Below are 26092 nucleotides of genomic sequence, written 5' to 3' on the forward strand. Positions count from 1 at the left end.
TTTTTTTACAAATTTCGATGGATAACTTTTTTTTTGCTTCAAAAGTTTAGATGGAATTAGAAAACCCCACCTAGGAATCACTAATCCTTATCCTTTATTATTATTTGAACTCAAGAAAGAAGACGCATGGATTTATTTCAATATAACAAAGAAATTAACTTAATAATTGATTTTTTTTTCTAGGGCTTCCTCCCACATTAAACCATAATTTATATTGAAATAAATAAAACATGTCTTTACCTACCAATAATAGTTATCAAGGCAGTAAAATTAATAATAAAAAAATAAAAAAAATTCACAATATTTGAGTTTCAACTGATGTAACAATTTATATGTAATTATTGAGTCATTAATTAATAATTAACCCACCACATTAGTTAAAACTTAAGTTATTGGATCTTAAATGCTGGGATCTTTGTATAAATTACTCATAATAAAAATAATAATAATGATGATAGATAAGAATTTCATGATTAAAGTTTTCTTTAAAAGGAGGCTATAACGCACAACAAAAGGAAAAGAGATTCAATATGGATGTGGAGAAACTCTTTCACATGGCCGGAGGTACTGGCCCGACTAGCTATGCCAGAAATTCCTCGCTACAGGTTTGGCTTTTTAATTTCTTTTTATCATTTGATGTTTTTTTCGTTTTTTACTATAACTTGAGACAGTTTCTAATTTTGTTATCATGAATTGTTATGAACAGAAGAAGGCATCAGATACAGTGAAGCACATAACCCTAGAAGCATTACAACAACTTTATCTTGAAATAGATCCAAAGACAATAAACATAGCTGATTTGGGTTGTTCTTCTGGACCCAATACACTAGCAATCATCAAAGATTTTGTTCAAACAGTTGAAATGACTAGTCGTGAAATCTTGCAGAATCCAGCACCAGAGTTCCATTTTTACCTTAATGATCTTCCAACAAATGATTTCAACTCGGTGTTTAAGGCCTTGCCCGATTTTCATAGGCAGCTCAGAAATGAAAGAGGTGGTGGGTCTTCTCCCTCTGTTTATATTGCCGGTTACCCCGGTTCATTTTATGGAAGATTGTTTCCCAACAATTCCTTGCACTTTATCCATTCATCTAACAGCTTGCACTGGCTATCAAAGGTACTTTGGATTCTCTATATTGTTGCTCTCTTAATCCCTTCCGTTCGAGCCAATTATCCAATTAGTTACTACAGTTAGCATTATTAAAGTGTAGTGACTTTTAATTCATCGATATGCTATCACATATCATATAATCACTACTTGTGGCAAATATTAGCCAATTATCCAATTAGGTTGTGGCCTGCAAGCCCGGACCTCTACAGGTCCAAAAAGTATTTCACAAAAGAAAAGATTCTTCACTAAAATTTAGTATATTTAATGTAAAATTTATGTTTATGTGTTCTGTTTAAATTTGTCGTTTCTTCATTTTGGCCATCAAGCCAAAATAGGAGTCTGTCATTTCTTCATTTTGGCCCTATCGAACCAGAACCCCGATTCTGCTATTGGCAAACATTGTTATAGTTGTCAAAAGAAAGTAAGTACTGCGCTACTTCAACGGTGAGTAGAAGAAGCATTTAGTCCTAAACACATCGTTAGTTTAACAAGGATAATATTTTTTTTTTTAAACATTTGCAGGTTCCACCAACACTTTACAACGAGATGGGAGAGTCAATAAACAAAGGCAACATTTACATTTCAGAATCTAGCCCTTCAGCAGTGTCCAAGGCATATTTTAAGCAATTTCAAGAGGACTTCACCTTATTTCTTCGATCACGATCGGAAGAGCTAGTCGTCGGAGGCCGAATGGTGCTGATCTTGTTGGGAAGAATTGGTCCAGACCATGTTGACAGAGGCAACTCATTCTTTTGGGAACTCCTCTCACGATCACTAGCCATCCTGGTTTCACAGGTATTCAACTTTTGGAATTCCCATACCTGCAATCATGCATGCATGAGACTTGTACAACAATTCTAAAGCAATTCTAAAGATACATAAGAGCTAATACAATTGATTAGTATATGTATTACATGCGTAGTTGAATTTTATATAACTACTATTTAATGATAATTTTTTAAAATAAATGCACTCACATTATAATATCATTTACTTGTTATGTAGTCGATATAGTATTTTAAAAACATTTTAGAATTTATCTGTGAGTCGTACACAGTACACAATTTGGATTCTTATCAAAATAACGAAAAAGTTTTTTTATGAATGGCGCCATTTCAAATCAATTGTCCCATTTATTTTAAATCAAAAGAATGACACTTTGATTTTAAATTTTATTTTTATTATTTGATAGCATAACATTTATTTTTCTTTTTCATGGTTAGATTTACCCAAAAAAAAAATTGTTTGAGGAAAAAAATGATTTGTTCACACCTAAATTGATTATCCAATAATTTTACAGATTAAAACTGATCAACTTATTTGTTATTTTCAATGTACTTTCCTATTACTGATTTAACATTAAGGGCGGATGAAATGGTGAATAAAATTTATCAAGGATCCAGGTGATAAAATTTATTCTCAAATTGGGTGTGAACCAAAGTGTCATTCTCCATTTTAGATTTTCACTCTTATATAATATATTTATCCTAGTCACTGCCATGAATAATTAAATAATTTTGAAATAAATGTCTGTGACGAAATTTTGTTAACCCAATTCCTCTTTGATGACTTACAGGGAGAAATAGAGAAAGAAAAGCTCGTTGCTTACCATGCTCATTTCTATGCACCATCAAAAGAAGAAATAGAAGGTGAAGTGGGGAGAGAAGGTTCTTTTAAACTAGACCAGCTCGATATGTTTCAGGTAGAGAGACAAGGTCATGATCGTGGTGAGAGCTATGGCTCTGCCGTTGCTAGAACAGTTAGGGCTATTCAAGAATCAACAATTATTCATCATTTTGGTATTGGAGAAGGAGTTTTAGACAATTTGTTTGAGATATATGGTCGACTTGTGGATGAAGAAATGGCTAAAGAAGAAATTAAGCCCCTCACGTTTGTTCTTCTTCTTAGGAAATTATAAGTATTTAAAGAAAAAGTTGTTGTTCATCATTGTGCTGACGGTATTCTGTTCGAACCTATATATAAGTAATATGGATAAAATAAACATGTATGAAAATAATGAAGAGCGCAGAACTTACATAGGCATCACAGGAAGCTAAACTAGACGCTAGATAAATAAAATTATGTCACAAATCTAGGGGATTCCAGAATCATAATCTTGGGGATTTGTGGAGATGGATTGATTCTTTCACTTGATCAAATTGTTTTAGTAACAGTTTCGTTGACTTGACTCTTTCCTTTAATGAGAAAAAATATATGCAAAGTATATGCATATGTACCACAAATAATAATTTAAGAGTATAAGTTATAGAAAGAAAATCATATCTTGAGCTTAAGGAGGCGTGGATATGACATTATCCTGAAGACAAAAGTAGTCATCCCCAACATGCAGTATTATCACCCTCGGCCTGTCTTATCAATGAACAAGACCACCAGAAGAACAAATTAACATCAAGTCTTCATTGACCTGATTACTCAAAACAGTTTTATACTAGTTAAGTGGTACTTGACTTTATTATACGTTTATTTATACTATAAATATAGCAGTGTTAACGAAGAAATAGTAAATACATTTTCAAAAGTTCTAACAGTTTATTGATACTCTCTGAAAAAGAGAAAATTATTTTAGAATTTGTTGTATTTATTTCTCGTATATTTTGCGCTAACATAAATCATTCTAAATATTTTATTTTTTGTCAGATCAATACGTGATTAATGTCAAATATTAAGAAATAATTTTGATAAACTTATTTATTATGTGATCAAATAATATATTACTAATTTTAATTTATTACACCCTATATACTAGTATATTATGAACAAATATAATCTTAAATTATATTATTTTAACTCATAATTAATTGAAAAATTTTATGACTAACATATGAGAGGTCCTTACACTTAACTAAAGTATTTAAGTAACCATGACTTATTGTACATGTGCAGTCATTTGTGCTTTTGACCAAAAGCGTAGTCACTCTAATCTCTGTCTTTTTCGTTTGCTTTAATCACAAATCAAGGTATGATCTTGACTCTTTCTTAAACATGTGTTTGAATGAAAGCGTAAACTCATGGGTTTATATCTAAAATAATTTAGCATAATTACCTGATAATAAAACACACAATAACTCGCTGGTTGATAATTACCTCTGTTATATGATTGGAAATCTCTTTAGTACTTGACTTTTCAAACTATATCAGATAGTGTTAATTAAAATCAGTCTCGATTGATCAAACAAAGTAACAACATCTCAATTATTTGGAACAAATCTAAATTTTTCAGTTGGATATATAATATTCCATTTTTTTCCTCTTAAATCAAGGTATGATCCGCTCTCTCTCTCTCTCTCTCTCTCTCTCTCTCTCTCTCACACACACACACGCATATTTCAATATATTTCCTGTTGGGTTTAAGAAAATTTTTCTATTTTTTGACAATTAATTTCCAACACTGGTAATAACTTGTCGACATTGAAAACTAGGAAACTGGTATTGGTCTTAGGAAAAATTTTCTATTTCTTGGCAATTGGTTTCAAACACTGATAATAACTTCCTGATATTGAAAATTAGGAGTGTTGTTTAGGTTGGATTTTTTTTTATGGCAATAAGGGAATATTGCCAACCCGAGCGCTATAGGAACCTACCGTCATATGGTAGACTATAAGTATAACCTAAAACCTATCATGGCGACTTAGTCTTTAAATACAACCTAAAGCCTATGTTGCTGACCTGGTCTATAAATACAATCTCAAGCCTATGTTAGCGACTTGGTTTATAAGTACAACCTAAAGTAGTTCGATTTGAAAACCCGTTTGATAAACATGGCCTATTTTTTAGAGAAGTTATATGTCATTGCCTTTTCAACCATCCTTAAGTGATAGATATTTGTTAGTTACTGCCGAAAAATGTACTCAAATTGAAGAGGTAATCGCCTCATGACCAAAGGCCTGTTTAAGCTGAAGAGAGCATCAGATGGAGCAGAGGTTAGCAAAATTCAATTAAGAACTTGTAAGTGTTCAACCATTCAACTATTTTTACCTTCTATATGATCTTCAATTACAACACCAAAAATCCATTGAATTCTAACATTTTTTTCTAGTTTTCTTAGTCTATTTTCCCTTCCTATATACCAAATAATTGATTTAGGCATTGGAGGATCTACACCGAAACCCCCTTCACCATCTCTTAACCGTGTTTTATGGTTGGTAGGTATGGAAAGTTGCAGTCAGATCACCATTTAATTTTGAGTTCGTGTTGTTATCCCTAGTAAACAGATTCAGTTGTTTACGTCATTTTTCAGCATCAACATTTCCAATTAAAGAAACTATGTTGTTAAAGTGATAGCACCTTATTGTTTGAATTAAATATTAATTTTTTCTCTTTTTATTTTAAAAAATTTGAGATCACTAAGTTTACAATGACCATAATTGCGTATGTGTTAGTATAATTAAGTGGAAAATGAGACTCTTACAACATTTATTACAAAAGTTAGCACAAAACGCACTATAAAAAGGTTACTGTGGCAGCTTAATTCACACACACACGCAAGACTCACACACGACTCACACAGCAAACGAGCAAGCAAAACCCACACCAAAACGCAGCCGTTTCATTTTCCTCCTCCCATGCTCTGTGCTCTCTCCGTCAACTTTCTCCCTCTCTCTCGCTGTGGGTGTCTCCACATCTGGCTGTTAGCTGTCTCTCTCTCTCTCTCTTGTACACCGTCGGCTTTCTCTCTCTTTTCGTGGGTCTCTTCACAGCTGGCGTGGGTCTCTCCACAAATCTTACCTCGAAAATTTGGAAAATTTATGGCTTGAATTTGTGAAGATTCAGCCAGAATTGTGTTGATTATGGTGATTGCATCTGTGGTCAAGTTTTGCATTTGTAATCGATTTGTATTGTCAAGTGAGTTTAAATTGATTAGTAATTGCATTTAGATTGATTTTGAGTGAAGTAAAAGAAGAGTGCTCTTGTACCAGTGAAGCAGTTAATATAAAGATTTTGTACATTTCGTGGATTCCGCCCTTGAACAATCGTTTAAGATTAACACTTAACCTGGCACATGATATGTTGCATACGAACAGCTTGATCTTTTGCTGATTGTTACCAAAACCAAAATTGCAACCAAAATATATCTGGGATATATTTTAGTGATGTGGGAGATGCAATCGACAAAGGGGAGAGAGAGGGAGAATCGGCTTATGGTGATTCAGGCTACAAGTCAATTTCTGAGCTGTGTTCTTTGAGTAGCATGTGTGGTGGGAGTAGGGATAGTAATTGTACCCACAAACCCGTCCAAACCCACCCGTTAAAACCCGTCTGTTGCGGGTAATTTTATCTGTTTCGGGTGGGTTTAGTATTATAAATTAAAACCCGCACATGGATGCGGGTGGGTTTGGTGTTAATCTTATATCCGGTGGATACCCGCATGGATATCCACCAAACCCGCAATATTTTTTTCAAATATTTTTAATTTAATTTTAATCTAAAAATGTATAAAGAAAATAATGTCATTAATTAAATTACCAAATAGCCAAAGGCTCAAAGTTGTGTATGCGTGCATGTGGCCTATATCCTATTTTAAAGTCATAATCTAAAGAAAACTAAAGGTATTTTCCTTCAAATTAGTATTTGAAAATATTAATCTTAATTATTATTATAGGCATTATGTTGGATGGGTGCTTATGGCGGTGAATGAAATGAATATCTTCTCTTGGAGCTTGTTTTAAATGATAATATGAAATGTAATTATTATTTTTAGATACTAGTTTGTGTTTTTTAAATGGATATGTGTAATTTATACTTAAATTTGAGAATTTGTGTTGAATTGATGTGGAAATTTTAATTTTTCATTTACATTATTTAAATATAAAATTGAGTATGTTATATGAAATTTGAGGTTATTATTATAAATTTATATATTAAACATTTATGATTTTAAATACGGAAACCCGTAAAAAATCCGCCGGATACCATTGTAGGTTTGGTAATTATTAAAACCCGCTGCGAGTGTGTTTTTATAAAAAAATTAAAACCCGCTGCGAGTTGCGGGTAGATTTGATAATTTAAATTTTGTGCGGGTTTGAATTTGGTAATGATAAACCCGCTGCGGGCGGTGCTCATTGTCATCCCTAGGTGGGAGCAGCAAGTGAGCAGCGCGTGTTGTGTCAGCAGCGAGTGAGCAGCATGTGTTGTATGTAATATGTGTGGACAATTAATATTTAGCTCAAAACGCACTGTTTGGTGCTAAGTGTGGTGCTAGATGTTGTAAGAATATCACTGCTGTAATTAAATTGGTGGAACGTACGTGATTCGGAAAAGTAGAGAAAAATAGTTTTTTAAAATTTAATTTTAAAAATCAGTTTTATTTTGAAAGGGGTGTGAGTGTGACCCTGAATAAATGTTGTGAAAGTGGTGGCTGCACGAAGGGAACCAAATCTAGTGCATGACCTGTTTGGATTACATGAGCAATATGGAAAATGTTAAAAGTGTCCCAAACCCTGACCAGAGGGTGATAACTGATAAAGGAAGATTCGTCGAATCAGGTTTGATGACTCAAATGTGATAAGATGTGATTCTCCACAAACTGAATTTTGAGGGTTCATTTTCTTTGAAATAATATCGTCCAACCCCTCCTCTTTTTTTAGTTTAGCAGACTTCCTAAATCACTTTAGTTTTCTCTAGAATTCATCCCCAAATTCATAACAATGTAGAACTTATTTGAAATAAACACTTACATTTGTGCACCGTCAAAATACCACTAAAATAAAATAGAATACTGTTTGTACTGAAGTATTACTGTTTAATACATAAAATGAATATTGTTTTTATTACAATATTATTATTTCGGTCATGATGGTGCTTTGTTAGTGCTCAAATTTCATTTTTCAGTTCAAATAAACAGGTGGTAGAAGAAATAGACTTGATGACAATTTCTCGATCGACTAATGGAAAAGCGCCACCTGTTAAAGTAATAACTTTTTTGTGGCTGCTGTCTACAAATTATCGTTCTCCTGCAAAAGTACATCCCTCTTGGCTCTTGCCCCTTGGGGCTACTTTCAGCTGTTTCAGTCAAATTCAAAGTTATGGCAAAGTAATGACTAATGAGGTGGCAAAGCATTAATCAAACCAGCCAGCACTTGTAAATATTTTATATTCCATGCCTTGCCACAGCGAGTTGATTTGTAAATCCATGTTAGAAATCAGAATTTTCAAATTTGTGACCCTTTTTTTTTTTTATTTAAAAGAGTATCTAGCCAGGTTTTTAAGTCAAATCTGCTAATTAAAACTTTATCCTTAAAATTAAAAGAGCAGTTAAATGGGGTTTCATAAAAATTATTATGGGGTCCCCTCGTTAAGATTCAACACAGTTCATTCTTCAAAACTGCTAGCTATCGTACACGTGGAAAGCGAGGAAATGATTCAGTCAATAATGGGACAGCAACAATCAACATTGAACAGAAAACAGATTTGGGTGTTTCCAATTTCAATTGAAGAAACTGTGTTGTGTCTGCCCTACTTAATGTTTCTTTCGGTTCTGGTGGGAAAAAGTATGTCACCTTACTCCCACTTATGAAAACTTTAACTACCATGATGGGAATGCAAGAAATAAATTCATGCCCCATGGCAAATTCCATCTTTTTTCTGAAATCTGGAGAACTCTTTTTATGTTGATGTTAGTTTTATGCACTCAAAATTTGTCCCCTTTCCCTTTCTCTTTTTCGTTTTGGTACATTGATTGCTATGGCCTCCTTACCTTGGGACATCTTTCATTTGAACTATGATGCTTGATCGAGATATGCCAATTGGCATCCAATGACTTTGATATGATTAAAATAAAAAGACAATTCTCCTCATTTATTGTCCAAATTATAATCTTTGGATGTTTTAAAATTAAGAAACTATTTGTTAAATGTCTAAAGTAATTTAGAATTTTATTAGTTTCAAGTTTGAAAAAAAAAATTATTTATTTATTTTTTATAATTTCTGCCTTATGTTTAAATATTTATATTATAAAAAATAAAAATGAACAGGATGCCATTTATATATAGGTAAAAATTGAAATTTTTACCCATCTTCCGCCCACACTTGCAGTTAATTTATACTGTATGTATTGATATTACTGCTCTAAAACATCATGACCGTGTGATTATTGCTAAATTATATTGCATGTAAAAAAGCTAACAGACATTCTATCAGTGATTGGCGAGTGCTAAGTTACGTTAGACGTAACTTAGGGAGCTCTTTAGTGATTTAGTTCTATTGAGTGTAGCAAAGGGGCAGAGAGCGTCATAATTTTGTATTCTGTTTTTTGCCAAACTGGAATTAGAAAATATTTTAGTTTTACAGTTTTTAAGAGTATGAATCCACGTTATGACAGAATTAAAAATTCATAATGAGGCAATCTTGTTGGAACTTTAAAAGGCATCACTTATACTATAAAGAAAATTAATTAATTCTCAAACAAGGTCTTGAAGAAATTATATCAGTTATTAAAAAAATAAATTCATTCATATATTTATATTAAAATTCATTCAAATTTTAGTCAAACTCAAACTTATTCAAATTTTAGATAAAAGAAAATGCTAATAAATTAGTGACAAATAAGTTATGTCTAACATCCATTTGTATTTTCAAATTTATGGACATTTGCAGCTAATAATATTCATTATTTAATTTAAAATCATTACTATTTTCATCTTGGAGAGACAAAAAATAGAGTCCATAAAAGGAAGAAAGAATATAGTTTGTCTTTTTCATACTCAAAGTAATTGTTTTTTCTTGTAGGACTAGAATTTCTAAGAATGTAAATAAATATCTTTTCTTTTTCATTTTTCATTATGTAGTTCACAAATTTTTAATTTCTTGCACCGCATTGCATTATTTCGTAAGTTTGGCATTTTAAAAGTTTTTCCAGACCCGAAAAAGGAAACGGATATATATTACTTGAGTTGTATAATAGTAAAAAGAATAATTAAGAATCCTCATCATCTGATCCTTTAAAAATTTTTAAGATTAAGAACCTTTAATTACGCGTACATTAATAAAGTCTCACAGTTGAGATTTTTGTTTCTTAGTGTGCTTAGGGAGATATTTTGATCTCTAAAGATCCTTGTACCCCAACAAGAAAAAAAGGAAGAAAAAGAAAAAGGATGCTCCTTAAAATATAAATATATAATGTTTGATATATTAATAATAAAGAAACCTTTACACATTAATAAATTTAATTTTTACAGTTTCTTCACGTGTGTCTAAAGTCCATATAATTTTTTTCACAAAAGTGAAGAATTTAGATTCTCTCTCTCTCTCTCTCTCTCTATATATATATATATATATTCCACAAAAAAAAATAAAAAGATTAGGAGTCGACGCTGATATGAGTTATAATTTCGATGTGCATTTATAACAATGCATAAATAATATTAATCTCAAATAACTATCATTCACAACGAGTATAAAAGATCTGACACGCAAATAAGATCAACACCGAATCATAGTCTAAGAAATAATGTTCAACAAATTTAGTGAAGGAAATATCAATTTGGTAACTACTTCTAAAGAAGATGTAGTCATAGAAATCGCATGAGTTATGAACAAAGTAATCACGTGATAAGCACAAGAAAATTTCAACAAAAAATATAAGAAGCTCCGGCAGGTAAAGTGAAGGTCCTTGAACATCCAAATTTCCTTCCTTATAGATCATCGCGATCTTGCTTTCATGTACTCGATATGCATATATACCATATAATTTAACTAAAATTCGATATCTATTTAATTAATTAATGATGAATCCACTATATATCTAGATTCAGCTGGGTATATGTCTTTCCAAAATTTATCCATCCATTGAACCTGCAACTCATTTTGTTTTCTTTTTCAATGAAATTAAATTTTAAAAAATGGTCCTAGCGTATGACCCCAGGTGTATGATTAAGGTGGTGCAAAGATTACACCTTTTTAAGTGCATTTGTCACACTGTATTATATTATATTAGGTTGTATTTTATTATTTTGTATTAAACTGTAATATTTAGTGTAATATAGATTGTATTATATATAATAATATTATTAATTTTAATTTATATTAAATTAATAATTTAAGATTTATTATTATTTATATTCAAATAATAACTTAAATTTTGTAATTAAAACAAATAATTTTCACCATCAACCACTACAAGTTGCTGTTGGATGCCATACTTATTTGAACTATATTTTGGTACCATTAGAATCTTTCTTATTGAGGCTATGCAATGTTGCAATTATTATTGGCAAATGAATTTTCATTTGCTATAAATCTGCAATCAAAGTCTCCATTTCAAAATTTTGACCTAAACTTAGGGCAAATGAAAGCTTTTTAACCGGTAATAATTACATTATTGTATAGCCCTGACAAAAAATATTCTAATGGTACTAAATTTTAATACAAAACACAATTTTATGTGGCGGCCACCAACGGTCGGCAACAGTGAAAATTGTCGTCAATGGCAACATATTTGATTTTTTAATTTTATTTAATCTTATATATTTTTATTTAATTTTTATTATGTTCATTAAAGAAATTAAAAAAATAATTTGAATAGTTCTATATTACACAAACTTGATCTCCTCGAGTTTATTTAATGTGGCATTGTTCGCATTATAGTATATTACAATATATCATAATGTGAATAGGAACATTTACCCAATATGAGATTGCATTAAGATAATTAATACGATCTCTTATAATATAGCGTGTCAAACACACCTTATTGCAACAATTTGTTCATATTTATACAATTTGTTTTTTTTACCATGTATATTATGCAAATTTGTTACATGTAACGCTAAAGCTATACGTTGCTGCTACCATTAAGATATATATATATACCATTAATATATATATATATATATATATATATATCAGAAAAATTGTGGCGAATGCACGAGGCTGCACCGCAAATAGACCCATGGTCTTATTCTTCCATATGCCTTTGACTTTTAATTATTAGTTGCGAATTTAAACACTTTGTTTACAAAGTTGTAATCTCGTATGGGATAATTGACTATTCTACTCCATCTAGTCGGTTTATCAATTTCCTATTCATAAAGGTAATTATCCATATGATACAGATGTCACAAGACAGATAAACGACATTAATACTGATAACAATGATACCAACTGTAGAGGATCCGCTTCCCGTCGGCATGCATGCAATAGGAATTGTCATATACGTCTCTCATCGCATTAATTTATTAAAAGTATAAACACGCAAGAAAGAAACTAATAAAATCCCCACCAAAGCATTTGCAGACCTAGATATGCAAATTTCTTAAGTTGCAAAATTTATCTCTGACTCATCTTCTTCTCAATCACATATTTTACGCTACCTTCTGTTCTTACCAAACAAAATCTGCATACCATAAAGAGTTGTCAAGCTATCGTTATATAGCACTAACTATATATATTCTTCTCAAATCTTCCTCTCTTTCTCTTCAATATATTATTTTGCTCTTTGTTGGGACTAATATGGTGACTACCTCAACTGCCCGGAACATTGTAGGCATCATAGGTATGTTTAATTTATACTTAATTAATTTGATTCATTTTCATGATTGGCCAGAATGATCTTTAATAGTCCCCCCCGGGGGGGGGGGGCGCATATAAGGAATGATTCAAAGAATTTTTCTTTGTTTTTATGGGTATATTTAAGCCATTTTAGGCTAGTTGTGTATATGCTTCTTGAATTTTCTGAATATCTTATGTTACTTTTTCTTTCTCGCAGGAAATGTCATCTCCTTCTTCTTATTTGCGTCTCCCATGTAAATCTCTCTCTTCTTTTCCTTTTTTGGGTGTGTATCCAATATGATCAAACAAATGTGAAAATATTATCTGGCCAATTAATTTGATATTTTCGACTAAGAGTGAGAGTCCTCAACTGTGATATGTCGTGTTTGATTACAAAGAGGTCAGTCCGACGGAAAAGCCTTGGGTGTGCTCCTAGAGCTTTATTAAAGACCTTCTCCAGTCCCACGTGATTCATTAGCCTGACTTTTTTTTTTTAATTTTTCAAAAAAATTATTAACTTGTATAAATTTCGTGATTTGGTGTGAATTCATACCCTTCGCATCGAGCTGGTGGTACAGTGAGTTTGCATCGCTAGCACGGTACTATTTGTGCCGGACACGACAAGTCATTATCCCTTCGACACCCTCTCAAACCTCTGGTTAAAGTATCATTACTGAAAATAAAGGTTGAAAGAAATACCCATAATTAACTTTTAATTTCTTCATATTGTGTATGTGCTTATTTTTTTTTCATTTTTTTTTTCAAAATTCTCATGATAAGCATTTGATATGATTATAATGGAAAAATTCTTATATTTTTCCTTGAAAATTATATTAAACTTTGAACCTTGGTCAGCTTTCTTTCTTTTCTTTGTATCTTTTCACATTTTTTTTCATTAGTGTGTGAAAATTGGACCTAGCCAATCATGTCAATGTATTTTGTCAAAAGTCTAAGCATGTAGATAATGGGGGATATCTGATTTGATCGATTATCCAATCATCATTTTTTTTTTCTTTTCGCTTCTATATGGGTAATGATCTAATCCATTAGCTTATTTTCAATTGTCCCACTAAAATCTCCCGGATGCATGTAACATGAAACAGTAACTCTTCAAAAATCTACAAACCCACGTTCATTACTTAGGATTCTGGTTGGGTTTAGAATTGAGGTTGAATAACTGTAAAAAGTTATAACATTAAAGTATTTTATGAATATTATTTGTTTTAAATTGAAAATTATATTGATATAATTTTTTATATATAATAGAAAATTTATTATATGTTTAATAATTTTATCAAAATTATCAAATTATTATTTAAAATTTATATTTACTACATATTATTAATTTTTATTTCATAATTATAACTTTTTTTTCACAACATCTACAGCAGCTCAATTCCATACTAGACTTATATTAAAATAATGTCCCTTTTATTCTTGGTTGCGGTTGAGTGGTTTTGAGTATCTTGAAATTAATGTCCTTTTTATTCTTGGGGTGCGGTTGAGTGATTTTTAGTATCTTTTGCTCAGTTTGCTATCTTTAATTAGTTAGCTATTAAAGTTTTGACTGTTTAATATATATATATATAGGGAACTTGATCCAACTTCAATTCAACGCCCCTAGTAGATTCCTAGAAAGTGATCTAAATCTTAATAATATCTAATCATTTAACATGAATTTCAACTTCAAACAATACTACCGTTCTTACAGATGATGATATACTATAGTGATTATTAGATAGAATTGGTCTGTTTAATTGGTGTAAATTAATATTATTCACAGACCAACATTTGTGAAGATCTACAAGAAAAGATCAGTGGAAGAGTTCAAGCCAGACCCGTATTTGGCAACAATAATGAATTGTTCGCTGTGGGTGTTTTATGGACTACCATTTGTGACCCCCGATAGCATTCTGGTCGTCACAATAAACTGCACTGGACTCGCCATGGAGATTGCTTATATCACCGTTTTCTTTGTCTTCGCTAAGAAGAAAGGCCGAGTAAGTTCCTCTAAAACCTTTACCATTAGTATATGATCATGTAATTAATATATATTTTTCACGTGCAATTGCATTTGTGGTTGCTTTTATAAAGATTGCTTCTGAGATTTTTATTTTTATTTTTTTTAGCTAAAAGCTTTCTTTTCCTGAAGATCTTTTAAAAAGTTTTTGAAATTGTATTATTAGGGACATTTTCCCAGGCTGATAAAGAATTTTTGATTAAATATATAAGGTTCAGACAGCCTTCAACCTTAAATTAGTATATGTTTTTCTTATAGGCTTCTATAGGAAATACTTCTTTAAAAAGTATCTTAAATTAAGTAATTTTCATCTTAGAAAACATCTCAATTTGAAGAAGAACCTACATCTTTATAATATGATGATATCTAATGTTATAGGTTGTATTAGCCCATGTTGTAATAGGGCTTAAACGTAATCTCATCATAGATGATTTATGGTTTAACTTAATGTAAATGTTGATTCATTAAAATTTATTAATTATTTATATAAAATTAATAAATTTTAGTTTTAGAACAGAAGGTGTTCAACGTTGTTAGCGTGCTAATTGGGCTTGTTTTCTGCCCAATTCATAAGAGGTCGGCCCAACTCAGCAAATTAGACCAATAACAATTTGTAAGGTGTCGTGCATGGTATATTTTGATGGGCTCCAAAATTTTTCTGGTTCAGTTGTCCAATTTTGTTTTTCATTTATTAAAATTGCTAAATAAAAAATTCCATTGATTTATTTGTTCTATAGCCATTATTAAGAGTGTTGTTGAGTTTCTTTCTGTACTTTTAAAAAAATTAATTAACTGTTCATACTTTAGTATTGTCCGCTTGAATCTTTTGTCTTATCTAAAACATGAGTCGGACACAAGCTATTAGTTTTAGAATAATAATATAAAGGCAGTGTATAACATTTGCATGTCAGTGTCACTAATTAGGGGTAAATGATCATTTAGTCTCTATACTTTAAGATTAGTGTTCATTTAATTCTTATATTTTTAAAAATGCATTGAAACATCCCTGCCGTTAAAGTATTGATACCCCTACCGTTACTTTTTATTTCTTTTGGCTTACTTTTACAATATTACCCTTTTATAATAATTTTTTTGTTTGGACATTAATAAAAAGAAAATAATTAAATTACCAATTTCACCCTAGAAAATAAAAAAAATTATATTAATTTTTTTTGCAAGCACCATTTGCACACTTGGTAGTTTGCATACAATTTTTGACAATTAAAATTAATATATATATATATAGGGTTAAATTGGTAATTTAATTATTTTCTTTTTATTAATGTCCAAAAAAAAATTAGTATAAAAAGGGTAATATTGTAAAAGTAAGCCAAAACAAATAAAAAGTAACGGTAGGGTATCAATACTTTAACGGCAGGGATGTTTCGAGACATTTTTAAAAATATAAGGACTAAATGGATACTAATTTTAAAATACATGGACTAAATGAGCTTTTACCCCACTAATTAGTGACTCTCGCATATTTAGTAATTGTTAATTTTTTTATATTATTATTAATGTAATTTTACATTAATAGTAAATAATTGACACATTATGTACCACATCATTTTAAATATAAATTTCTTATATAAAGTCGATCAATCTAAAAATAAGAGGTCTAAAATTTAAACTAATCCTGATAATAACATCAGGAAAAAAATTAAGTCACCGTAGGTTAAATAATACTAATAATAAATAAATAAATAACATATCGTGTCATACTGGCCTGGCTTAATTTAGTTATCTACTACTTATATAGAAGTTATGTAAACATGCAGTTCACATATGTAATACCAATGTGCTTTAATTTAATAATCACATGTTCTGAATTTAATAATCAATGTGTTGAGTTTTTTTTTTATTTTTTTTTCAGCTAAAGGTCACTCTTTGGATCATCATAGAGCTAATATTTTTGGGGATTGTTGCCGCATGCACAATTCTATTTTTTCACACCCATACGAAGAGATCCCGAATTGTTGGAATCCTCTGTGTCATTTTTGGAGCCCTCATGTACGCTTCGCCACTGACCATCATGGTATGTGTTATGCTTAGGCTTGAATGCTCGATCGGGTTTTATTAAAATCAGAGTTATAATAATACTATACAGTTATCTTACAGCAAAAAGTTATCAAAACGAAAAGTGTCAAGTACATGCCATTCTATCTCTCGCTAGCCAACTTTCTCAATGGAGTTGTTTGGGTGACTTACGCTCTCATTCGTTTCGACCTCTACATTTTGGTAATTAAATTCTCAATGAATGTACTTACTTCAATTTGCTTAATTATTGAAATCAGAATAATGAATAATAATAATAATAACAAGTAGAGTATTTGGTTGATAATATTTTTCTGTAGATTGGAAACGGACTTGGAGCAATATCTGGTGCAATACAATTAATTTTGTACGCATGCTACTACAGCTCCACTCCAAAAGATGAAGAAAATGAGAAGCCAACTGAAGTCCAGCTCTCTGGCTGCAATGGCCGAGCCAGGCCCTTAGCTTAATTAACTAATTAATGTCTTTGATTTTTCTGTTATTGTGCTTCAATTTCCGTTCAGAGTTGTTAGTTTTGGTTTTGGGGTTCTGCTAAGTTACAGCTGCTGTAACTTACAGCCCCTTCAAAATAATGTAAAAATTTGTAACAGATGGTGGAACTCGTATAATTTTTAAATAGACTGTAAATTACAGCAACTGTAACCTAGCAAAATCCTTAGTTTTGTAATATGGAAAATTTCTCAATTTCACCACATAAAAGTATGTACTTATCATCGGACTCATTTTTTAATTGCGTATTAGGATTTAACTTATAAAGAAAAAAAATTGATTTGGAATATTATCATTTCTCAAACTAAATACCAACACATAAGTAAGACAAATTTTCACACATTATTTACCCTTAACTTATAAAAACTCTATGTTAAATCCACATTTTCTTGTCTAGCAAGAAAATACCCACGCAAGATTTGAATTATTAGGGCAGAATCGTATGCCAATTTTAGAACTGTGAGATTCTCAAATCTTATCCAATTCTCTATCTATCAGATGATAAGATATCAAGAAGTCTTGCCATTAAGTATGTTTCACTAATCAGGTTCCTTGGTTCTCATCCAAATTTTATTTTTAAATAATTAAATAAGCAGATGGCCCTAGTTTACTTTTTTTATTTTTGTAACAAATAAATAAATAAATAAAGTAGTGACAATACACGCCATCTTGATATAACTTAACCGTACATACAAACTGGATGGCTTGAAATTCCATAAAATCCAGCCTAATGATTTGTGTAGCTGTTAGTTCGAAAATTAATTCAATCCCAAATTTTTCTTTAATTTAAATTGGCAATGGCATGGTAGGAAATTCTGAGTACGAATACGAGGAGAAAAATGGAAGACGCGCCGCCCCATGCATCCACAGAATCCGGGCAATCAGTTGCGATGCGGCAAACCAAAATAGCAATGCGTTTTGGCGTGCGCCCTCTATACGTACGTTAGTTATATCCGCTGTAATTTGTTAACTATTTTTGAAAAAAAAAAATGAAAAAAAAAAGATGAAAAGAAAATCTAATAATTAATTAACCAACAAGTAACAACCTCAACGGACCCAACGGCGTGTATCACTGGCCCCACTAGGATTATTCCTTCCATGCAAAACGCAACGCCTACGCTATTTAACTGCCGACGCACGTACACCAGTCGTAGTCTAGTAGTACTACTGCTCCTACTCACTTCACTTGTCCTCTTTGAAATCAATCAACCAGAGAAGATTCTTCAGATTAATCGAAATTAATCGCTTTGATTTTAATTTAATTAAATCAGATAACTAATTACATTTAATTAAGACTTCCTCTCCTACTAAAACTCTCATTACTCAACTCTCTTTACACACATATATATAGCACACTCTCACACAAACTCTCCTCTCTTCATTCTCTCTCTCTCTCTCTCTCTCTCTCTCTCTCTATTGATTGATCGATCGATCTTCTTTGATCCTCCAAAAATGGTTTCAGCTGAGGCTGCTCGTAACATCGTCGGCATCATCGGTAAATACTTTTTTTTTTCTTTTTTTGTTTTGTTTTGTTTTGTTTTCTGTTTTTGCTTTCTTCGTTTCCAAAAACATTTTTGTTAAATGATTAATTAATCAATTTTGTTTTCTGCATTTCCAAAAACAATTTTGTGATTGTTATTATGCTTAATTGGTGCAGGGAATGTGATCTCCTTTGGCCTTTTCCTCTCGCCTACGTAACAAATCTCTCTCTCTCTCTCGCTCTCGCTCTCTTACTCTCTCGTGTCACAAACACAAACGCACCGTTAATTGTTAATTGATTTTAGTTAGTGATTAACCTGCGTGTTAAATATGTGATTAGTTACTGAATTAACTTGTGACTGCTTATGTTACGTGCGTACACTCTTACACGGACTAATAACTAATAATTCATTTTAATAAATTAATTAACCAAGTAATTGTGATTATTTAGCGTAATTAGAAATTGTATAATACATGCAGGCCGACGTTTTGGCGGATCATAAAGAGGAAAGACACGGAGGAGTTTCATCCGTACGCGTACATATGCGCGTGCATGAACTGCATGTTCTGGATCCTGTACGGACTCCCCGTAGTGCATCCGGACAGCACGCTGGTGGTGACGATCAACGGCGTCGGGCTGGCGCTGGAGCTGATCTACTTGTCCATCTTCTGCGTCTACAATCGCCAGAAGAAAGGCAGGAAAATCGTGGCCATCGGGCTCTTGGGGGAAGTCGCTTTCCTAGGCGTTATTGCCGTCATCACCTTCGTGGTGTTCCACAACACTAACACTAGGACTCTCTTTGTCGGGATCATCTGCGATATCTTCAACATTATTATGTACGCTTCGCCTCTCAGCATTTGGGTAAGTATCTCAATTAGTTTTTTTCTTTTTCTTTTTCTTCCTTTTTTAATTTAATTTAATTATTAATCCATGAGCATATGTCGTATGATGATGGTTATCAACAACAACAGCACAAGGTTATTAAGACGAAGAGTGTGGAGTACATGCCATTCTTTCTCTCATTGGCTAACTTTGCTAACGGTGCTGTCTGGACTGCTTATGGTCTCATCAAATTTGACAAATTCATTGTGGTAATTATATTATTTTTTATTGTTTTAATTTTATTAATAAGCAGGCCAGGGTGGTGGTTTTTTTTTTTTGTCTTTCTATTTTAATAATTTAGTTTAATTTAATTTGGTTTATTAATTAAGGTGAGCAATGGGCTTGGGACTGTACTGGGAGCAATACAGCTGATAATATACGGATGCTATTACAAATCAACACCGAAGAAAGGGAGTGGTGATGTTATTAAGCCAAATGAAGTTCAGCTCTCTGGTGCAACCATTGCCTGATGATTCACAAAAAAAAAAAAAAATCTGCAGTAAGTTAGCAGTTTTCAAGTGCATGTAGATTCGTTTTTTGGGGTTTTTAATTGCAAGAACAATTCAAATTCAGCGGCATTAGTAAGGAAGTAGTACTACTTAAGACCCATAAGGTTGAGTTGATTAGTTGTTCGGATTTTTTTGTATAGGCCAATTTTTCTTTTTATCAGATAAAAAAGATTTAGTCATCTCTCCCAAGCTTAATTTTGATGATGCTTTGCTTAATTTGTGTGTTTGTGCCAATTTTTTTTTTTTTTTTTGGTTTCTATATATCTGGGCCACTAACTTGGGCTTGGTCAAATTAATATTCTATTTTGCACTTCATGTGCATTTGTAACGCTGGTTTTGGTTGCTGCTAGACAACATTTTCAATTTACACGACTCAGGAACTTCGCTATGTGTAGAATTGGTCAAATTGGTTACTGTTCACTACTATTATTTGCGTAGAAGCACATTTAGGTAACTGGATTCTCTTATTGGTTTATTGGTTTGAGTTAAAACCAGAACTTTTAATCAAATTTTGCGTTGAATTTGATGGTAAATGCATGACACTTCTTTAGCAAGATAAACGTTTAAATTTGTTAACTATTTTTCAGGCCTTAAACAATAAAATTCAGCCAATATCTTACCAGCCCCATGGTTAGGGGCTTAGGGCAACTTTTAGGAGATGGGTCTAGCAAGCCCCATGTATAATGTTTGTATCACCCATTTTCTACAACTCCTCAACGTCAATGTAATGTGGTTAGTTTTTATTCTTGTGTCGAGAACTTCACCATGACATGTTATATGCCCAAATTGACTCTTTTTGTCAAATCTTCTTGTTCTAAATGTCTTATATCACTATCTTTATCTATAGACATCAAGAATAATATTTTTTTTTTTAATTAATAAAGAATACCAATACGTGAACTAAAGAATATGATGCAATAGAGATAAAAAAAAAAGTTGAAAAATCATATAGTATTATTATAAGAAAGCCTCTCCATACTAATATTTTATATAGGAATAACCTCCATATAGTTATAAAAATATCTTATCTAAATTTTGACTAGTTATAAATAAAAATAAACTTTGCATTGTAATAAGTTATAACTTTTAGATTTAATATTAAGAAATTTATCTCCACATAATAATAATTATTTTATATATTACAAAAATATATATGTATTGTTACATTAAATTTTAGGATAGACTAAAATATTTCTCTAAATTTGTTTGGGATAATGATTTATTTTAGAGTTGTTACCAAATTATTGTATAGTATTTATAGAATTTATATTGAAAGAAAAATATTAAAGAAAATATATAAATTTATACAATTAAGATAACTTGTACATTTCGAATGGTACATAACTATATGTACTAGTTTTTTGCAATTGTGTCTATCTCTTTTATCGACATCTACATATTGAATTTAACATTAATTATTAATATAGTACATACTTTACTTCTATATTATCTACACTAAAGATAATTTTAAATCAGTAATTTTGTAACTATGCTTCAATTGAACTATAAACTCTTCATAATAATAAAATTAATTGGTCTCGACATTATGACTATACAAAGATTTTACTATGTAATGTTAAGTAAAAAATTAATTTAATTTTTAAATTAACATTATAATACTGCACGATTTGACAGTTATTTTTATCATAGTTCTGTAACCATCAGAATTCTTTATCATTTTATTTTTACAAAAATTGGAAATTCTATGATTTTAAAATGATGAGATGCCATATGACACGGCCACGTCATTCTTCAATGGAATTAATTACTAAGAAGAACGAATAACCAATAACAAAAAGTGGAAATTACCCAAAAAAAGGCAATATCTCCCAACTTCATTGGACCTCTCTAAGCAAACCATGAAGCCCAGAGGCCATGTCCACAAAATCACAATTCTCGTTATCTTATCCGAAGCGTGGGGACTCTGAACATACAAGATATAACCTTCTAGATTTGCAGCGGCATAAGCTTAGCAGTCGGCACATCCTCTTATTTCTTCCTAGGGACCAAGTAAAACCTTATCTACAAATTTTTCTCACTCTCACTCAACTCCCTCAAAAGACCCAAAAAAAAAAAAGTTTCATATTCTTCGTTCATTTGTTGAAAATCTTGGCACTATATGTGTTTGATACCTCTCAAAACTTGGTAAAATTACACTATGGCGGCCATTATTTCTTGCAACTTCGTTACTCCAAGATTACCCACCAACCGTATTCAAACAACTCACTATAAGTGTAACAACAACAATGGCCGTGTATTGAGCAGGCGCTTGTTGCCCAAATGTTGTGTTAAAAATCATAATCACAACCCATTTCAGGTGACAGATTTTGTATTTTTATTCTTTGTTGTTTGCTTTTGATAATACTTTTGAAAGTTTAAAAGTCTAAATTGAAGTTGTTTTTAATTTTGAGGAGCAGAAATTGAAGGAATGTGCAATTTCAATAGCCTTGGCAGCTGGGTTGATAACTGGAGTGCCTGCAATTGCTGATGCAAATATAAATGCTAATATTAATATGGCAATGCCTGATGTATCTGTGTTGATATCGGGACCACCAATTAAGGACCCCGGTGCATTGCTGAGGTATGCATTGCCTATTGACAATAAAGCTGTGAGGGAAGTACAGAAGCCGCTTGAAGATATTACTGACAGTCTTAAGATTGCTGGTGTCAAAGCACTTGATCCCGTTGAGAGGGTAAGCTTTTGTTTTAATTGATTTCTCTTGAGTTTTGGCTCAAATATGAAAAGGGTTTGATTGAACTGTGAGTTGAAACTTGAAAGCCTTGTTTTTGTTTTTGCATGTTGTGGTGTGTAGAATGTGAGGCAGGCTTCGCGGACACTTAAGCAAGGGAAGAGTCTGATTGTCGAGGGACTAGCTGAATCGAAGAAGGAGCATGGGATGGAGTTGCTTCAGAAGCTGGAAGCTGGAATGGATGAGTTGCAACAGATTGTGGAGGATAGGGATAGAGATGCTGTTGCGCCTAAACAAAAGGAGCTGCTCAACTATGTTGGCGGGTGAGAATTACTCTTTCGTTGCGAGTCATTAATATTCCACGCTGTAGATGGGTTTCTTCAATTCTCTTTTATTGGCAGGAAGCATAAACAATCTCAAAATGAGAGTTAGGATGCTGTTTAAATGGTAGGATTTAGGGTGCGAGTGTCTTTATGCTTTAATTATTTATTATTTAGAGTTTGACTTTGGAAACAAATATTTCCTAAAATTTTACAAACCCTAAGATGCATTATCCCATTGTAATGTTCTAAAGATAACTTTGGACACTTAACCTGCAAGAAACTCTAAAGATAAATCAGTTATAAGTTTATGTGAGTCATATTCCAGGTCATAGTTCATTAATTTATGTTCTAATATCTCATCTCAACTAACAGCTAGAAAAGTGTTATCTTTATAAATCAATGGGTTCCTGCTGTCTTTTCTTTTCCCTTCTTTGTAGAGGAAGACTATTGTAATCTGCTTAAGAAGGGAAACAGCAGGGCGATATTTCAATATAAAGCAGAGGTTCGAATACAGAACAACTTGAATGTTTGTGCATCTAAGATCCTATTTTTTTGGAGTATCATTTGTTCCTGATCTATAATGTTTTGAGATTTTCAGCTCTAGAAACTGTAATTCCTAAATTATATGGGTAATCAAAATTGAGTAGGAGGCCAAGCATTAAGTCTTGGCTGCCATTCACTTATTAAGACCAAGAGTGCCCTCAATAAGAATTCATTGTCTTGATTTAAAGATTGTCAATGACATAATGCTTTCCACAATGCTCTTGCTGCGGTATAACTGCCGCATTCTTGTCATTATAGATTCCCGAATGCTCTTTGGATTTCTATTTAAATTCAGAATTGCCTGTTGTTCTTCCACCCATGGATTGATCATCCCCATCTCTTCAAAAGGATTGATGTACCCACCCCAATTACATAAGTCCATTTCAATAATTGAATATCCATACTCTTCTCCGAGTGCTAAAGTTCAGCTTACCTTTATAAAGTGGTTCAATAAGTTATTTTCGGTTAGTGTATTAGACCAAAGTTGGTTCTTTGGCTTTGTTCCTTACTTGAAAGGGCATTAGTTTGCAGCCTGGGATTTCCGGACAATCGAACTATGTTGTGGCCCTTTGTACCAACTAATGTTCATTACAGTTAAGGAAATGCTAAACTAACAATGTCATGTCATAGAGGTCTTTACAAAGAAATGGATTAGTAATGACAAATCTCCCTTCCACAAGAACTGTATCCTACCTTCAACATGAAATTGGGAAGGACTTATAGAAGTTCATCCTACTAAAATAAACTATTCTCATATAGACGTTGTCATTGACTGCAGCTGAGATCTTCCTGGGGCATTGGGTTTCTGCAGTGTTGAAGAGGATATGGTGGATGGCTTCCCATATGAAGTGCCAGAAGAATACCAAAGTATGCCTCTGTTGAAGGGGAGAGCAACTGTTGATATGAAGGTCAAAGTCAAGGACAATCCTAATGTAGATGAGTGTGTGTTCCGAATAGTTCTTGATGGATACAATGCTCCGGTAACTGCGGGAAATTTTGTTGATTTGGTGCAGAGGCACTTTTATGATGGCATGGAAATCCAAAGAGGTACTGAAGTTTGTGTCATTTCTGCTGTTGGAATATTTCTTTGTTTTTCCCTCTGTTTTAGTCATTACGGCTACTGTAGGTTTAAGTGGTTTACCAGTTGCTTTAAGACAAAAGATTCTGCCCAAAGTTGCAAGTGTTCTTACTTGTGTACATGATTATAATACTTGGGCACCCTTGATTTTTGCTGCAGCGGATGGCTTTGTCGTTCAAACAGGCGATCCTGAAGGTCCTGCTGAGGGTTTTATTGATCCTAGTACAGAAAAAACCCGGACAATACCATTGGAAATCATGGTGGAAGGGGAGAAGTCACCTTTTTATGGAGCTACTTTGGAGGTAAGTTTCTAAAAGTTTCTCTTCATCAATGTGCTTTGCCAAAAATTCGTCTTTTGACCAGTCTTCTGATGTCTTTTTCATAATTTTCCAATTAGCAACTTCTCTTTACACATTTAGCACTTGTGTTTGCTTTGTCATTTTGAAATTTGATACAATGTTTTTGGACAGGAGCTTGGTCTCTACAAGGCTCAAACAAAGCTTCCATTTAATGCTTTTGGAACGATGGCGATGGCTAGAGATGTGAGTATGGGAATTTAACACTACTTTTCTGCACATACATGATTCTTAAAATTAAAGCTGATTAGAAGTTTCCTGAATTTTATGCTTGTCAGGAGTTTGAGGATAACTCTGGTTCAAGCCAGGTATTCTGGCTTCTAAAAGAAAGTGAATTAACTCCTAGTAATGCCAATATTTTGGATGGCCGATATGCAGTGTTTGGTTATGTGACGGAAAATGAAGGTCTTTTGGCGGATGTCAAGGTTGGTGACGTGATTCAATCAATTCAAGTAGTGTCCGGCCTGGAAAATCTTGTCAACCCAAGCTACAAGATTGCTGCTTAGACCTTTCAATCATCGGTTCTTGATTATGGGTGACACTAATGACAAATTAATCGATCTAAAGCCGATTACTTTATATTTGGTTTCAAACTATGAATTTGTTATTTGTTCAATAACTCTCCATTTTTTTTTCCTTTCGAGAGAATTGTAGTAATCAAAACGACGGTGCATTCTTTTGAACGTTACTAGTGTGACCCCTGAATTTGTTACCAAACTAGTTTTATAGCTTTGACTTAATAAGATTTGCATTAAATGAAAATTCCCTTTGATAGCATTGGACATGTTATTGACACAGAAGATTGTAGAGTGAATGATACGGAGAGATCCATAATTCATGGTTGCTTGCTTGCTTTAGAAAAGTACGTAGTCTTGAATAAACTTGTCCTGGAAAATGATATCATAAGCATGCTATTCAGCAGCTGAGTTATCACAGATTCTACAAATGACAGAATTATCGTATTCTGTAGTAATACCAGAATTCTAGGATGATCCCTGGAGAAAAGGCTAATAAATTTAACTAAAGTGATGGTTGGTTCACTCTGCAAGGA

At 32.3% G+C, this 26092-nt stretch overlaps 4 protein-coding genes across 5 annotated transcripts; all 4 read left to right on the forward strand.

Annotated features, from left to right (window-relative positions):
• The first annotated feature begins 446 nt into the window (after positions 1-446).
• Positions 447-3053, forward strand: LOC102624842 (probable methyltransferase TCM_000336). Its single transcript, XM_006470290.4, has 4 exons — positions 447-605; positions 707-1117; positions 1634-1906; positions 2688-3053. The coding sequence occupies exons 1-4, from the start codon at positions 531-533 to the stop codon at positions 3027-3029; spliced, it is 1101 nt and encodes a 366-aa protein (XP_006470353.2). The 5' UTR covers positions 447-530; the 3' UTR covers positions 3030-3053.
• A 9264-nt stretch (positions 3054-12317) lies between these two features.
• LOC102624561 (bidirectional sugar transporter SWEET4-like) lies at positions 12318-17368 on the forward strand. The gene is made up of 6 exons (XM_006470289.4): positions 12318-12620; positions 12834-12870; positions 14400-14616; positions 16510-16671; positions 16755-16874; positions 16991-17368. Exons 1-6 carry the CDS (start codon positions 12578-12580, stop codon positions 17138-17140), a joined length of 729 nt encoding a protein of 242 aa, XP_006470352.2. The 5' UTR covers positions 12318-12577; the 3' UTR covers positions 17141-17368.
• Positions 17369-18543: 1175 nt separating this feature from the next.
• On the forward strand, positions 18544-20445 carry LOC102612537 (bidirectional sugar transporter SWEET6b-like). Its single transcript, XM_052432670.1, has 5 exons — positions 18544-18675; positions 18838-18874; positions 19140-19521; positions 19632-19751; positions 19872-20445. Exons 1-5 carry the CDS (start codon positions 18633-18635, stop codon positions 20010-20012), a joined length of 723 nt encoding a protein of 240 aa, XP_052288630.1. The 5' UTR covers positions 18544-18632; the 3' UTR covers positions 20013-20445.
• A 1497-nt stretch (positions 20446-21942) lies between these two features.
• On the forward strand, positions 21943-25803 carry LOC102624093 (peptidyl-prolyl cis-trans isomerase CYP38, chloroplastic). 2 transcript variants are annotated; one of them, XM_006470288.3, is made up of 7 exons: positions 21943-22368; positions 22469-22744; positions 22865-23064; positions 24419-24654; positions 24845-24987; positions 25156-25227; positions 25420-25803. In XM_006470288.3, the coding sequence occupies exons 1-7, from the start codon at positions 22210-22212 to the stop codon at positions 25432-25434; spliced, it is 1101 nt and encodes a 366-aa protein (XP_006470351.2). In that variant the 5' UTR covers positions 21943-22209; the 3' UTR covers positions 25435-25803. The 2 variants fall into 2 exon arrangements, with proteins under 2 accessions (XP_006470351.2, XP_006470350.2); XM_006470287.3 differs by having other exon boundaries at positions 21950-22368; positions 25320-25803.
• The last annotated feature ends 289 nt before the right edge of the window (positions 25804-26092 follow it).

Source organism: Citrus sinensis, chromosome 2 (genome assembly GCF_022201045.2).
Source record: "Citrus sinensis cultivar Valencia sweet orange chromosome 2, DVS_A1.0, whole genome shotgun sequence".
Lineage (NCBI taxonomy): Eukaryota > Viridiplantae > Streptophyta > Magnoliopsida > Sapindales > Rutaceae > Citrus > Citrus sinensis.

Excerpts from the sequence above, each read along its gene's own strand:
- LOC102624561 (XM_006470289.4), top strand. The coding sequence starts at position 12,578 with ATGGTGACTACCTCAACTGCCCGGAACATTGTAGGCATCATAG. Across the intron at positions 12,871-14,399 it reads TTCTTATTTGCGTCTCCCAT|ACCAACATTTGTGAAGATCT; the intron begins GTAAATCTCTCT and ends TATTATTCACAG. Across the intron at positions 14,617-16,509 it reads TCGCTAAGAAGAAAGGCCGA|CTAAAGGTCACTCTTTGGAT; the intron begins GTAAGTTCCTCT and ends TTTTTTTTTCAG.
- LOC102612537 (XM_052432670.1), top strand. The coding sequence starts at position 18,633 with ATGGTTTCAGCTGAGGCTGCTCGTAACATCGTCGGCATCATCG. Across the intron at positions 19,522-19,631 it reads CTTCGCCTCTCAGCATTTGG|CACAAGGTTATTAAGACGAA; the intron begins GTAAGTATCTCA and ends CAACAACAACAG. Across the intron at positions 19,752-19,871 it reads AATTTGACAAATTCATTGTG|GTGAGCAATGGGCTTGGGAC; the intron begins GTAATTATATTA and ends TTATTAATTAAG.
- LOC102624842 (XM_006470290.4), top strand. The coding sequence starts at position 531 with ATGGATGTGGAGAAACTCTTTCACATGGCCGGAGGTACTGGCCCGACT. Across the intron at positions 606-706 it reads CCAGAAATTCCTCGCTACAG|AAGAAGGCATCAGATACAGT; the intron begins GTTTGGCTTTTT and ends TGTTATGAACAG. Across the intron at positions 1,907-2,687 it reads TAGCCATCCTGGTTTCACAG|GGAGAAATAGAGAAAGAAAA; the intron begins GTATTCAACTTT and ends GATGACTTACAG.
- LOC102624093 (XM_006470287.3), top strand. The coding sequence starts at position 22,210 with ATGGCGGCCATTATTTCTTGCAACTTCGTTACTCCAAGATTACCCACC. Across the intron at positions 23,065-24,418 it reads CTGCTCAACTATGTTGGCGG|TGTTGAAGAGGATATGGTGG; the intron begins GTGAGAATTACT and ends GGGTTTCTGCAG. Across the intron at positions 24,988-25,155 it reads TTTATGGAGCTACTTTGGAG|GAGCTTGGTCTCTACAAGGC; the intron begins GTAAGTTTCTAA and ends GTTTTTGGACAG.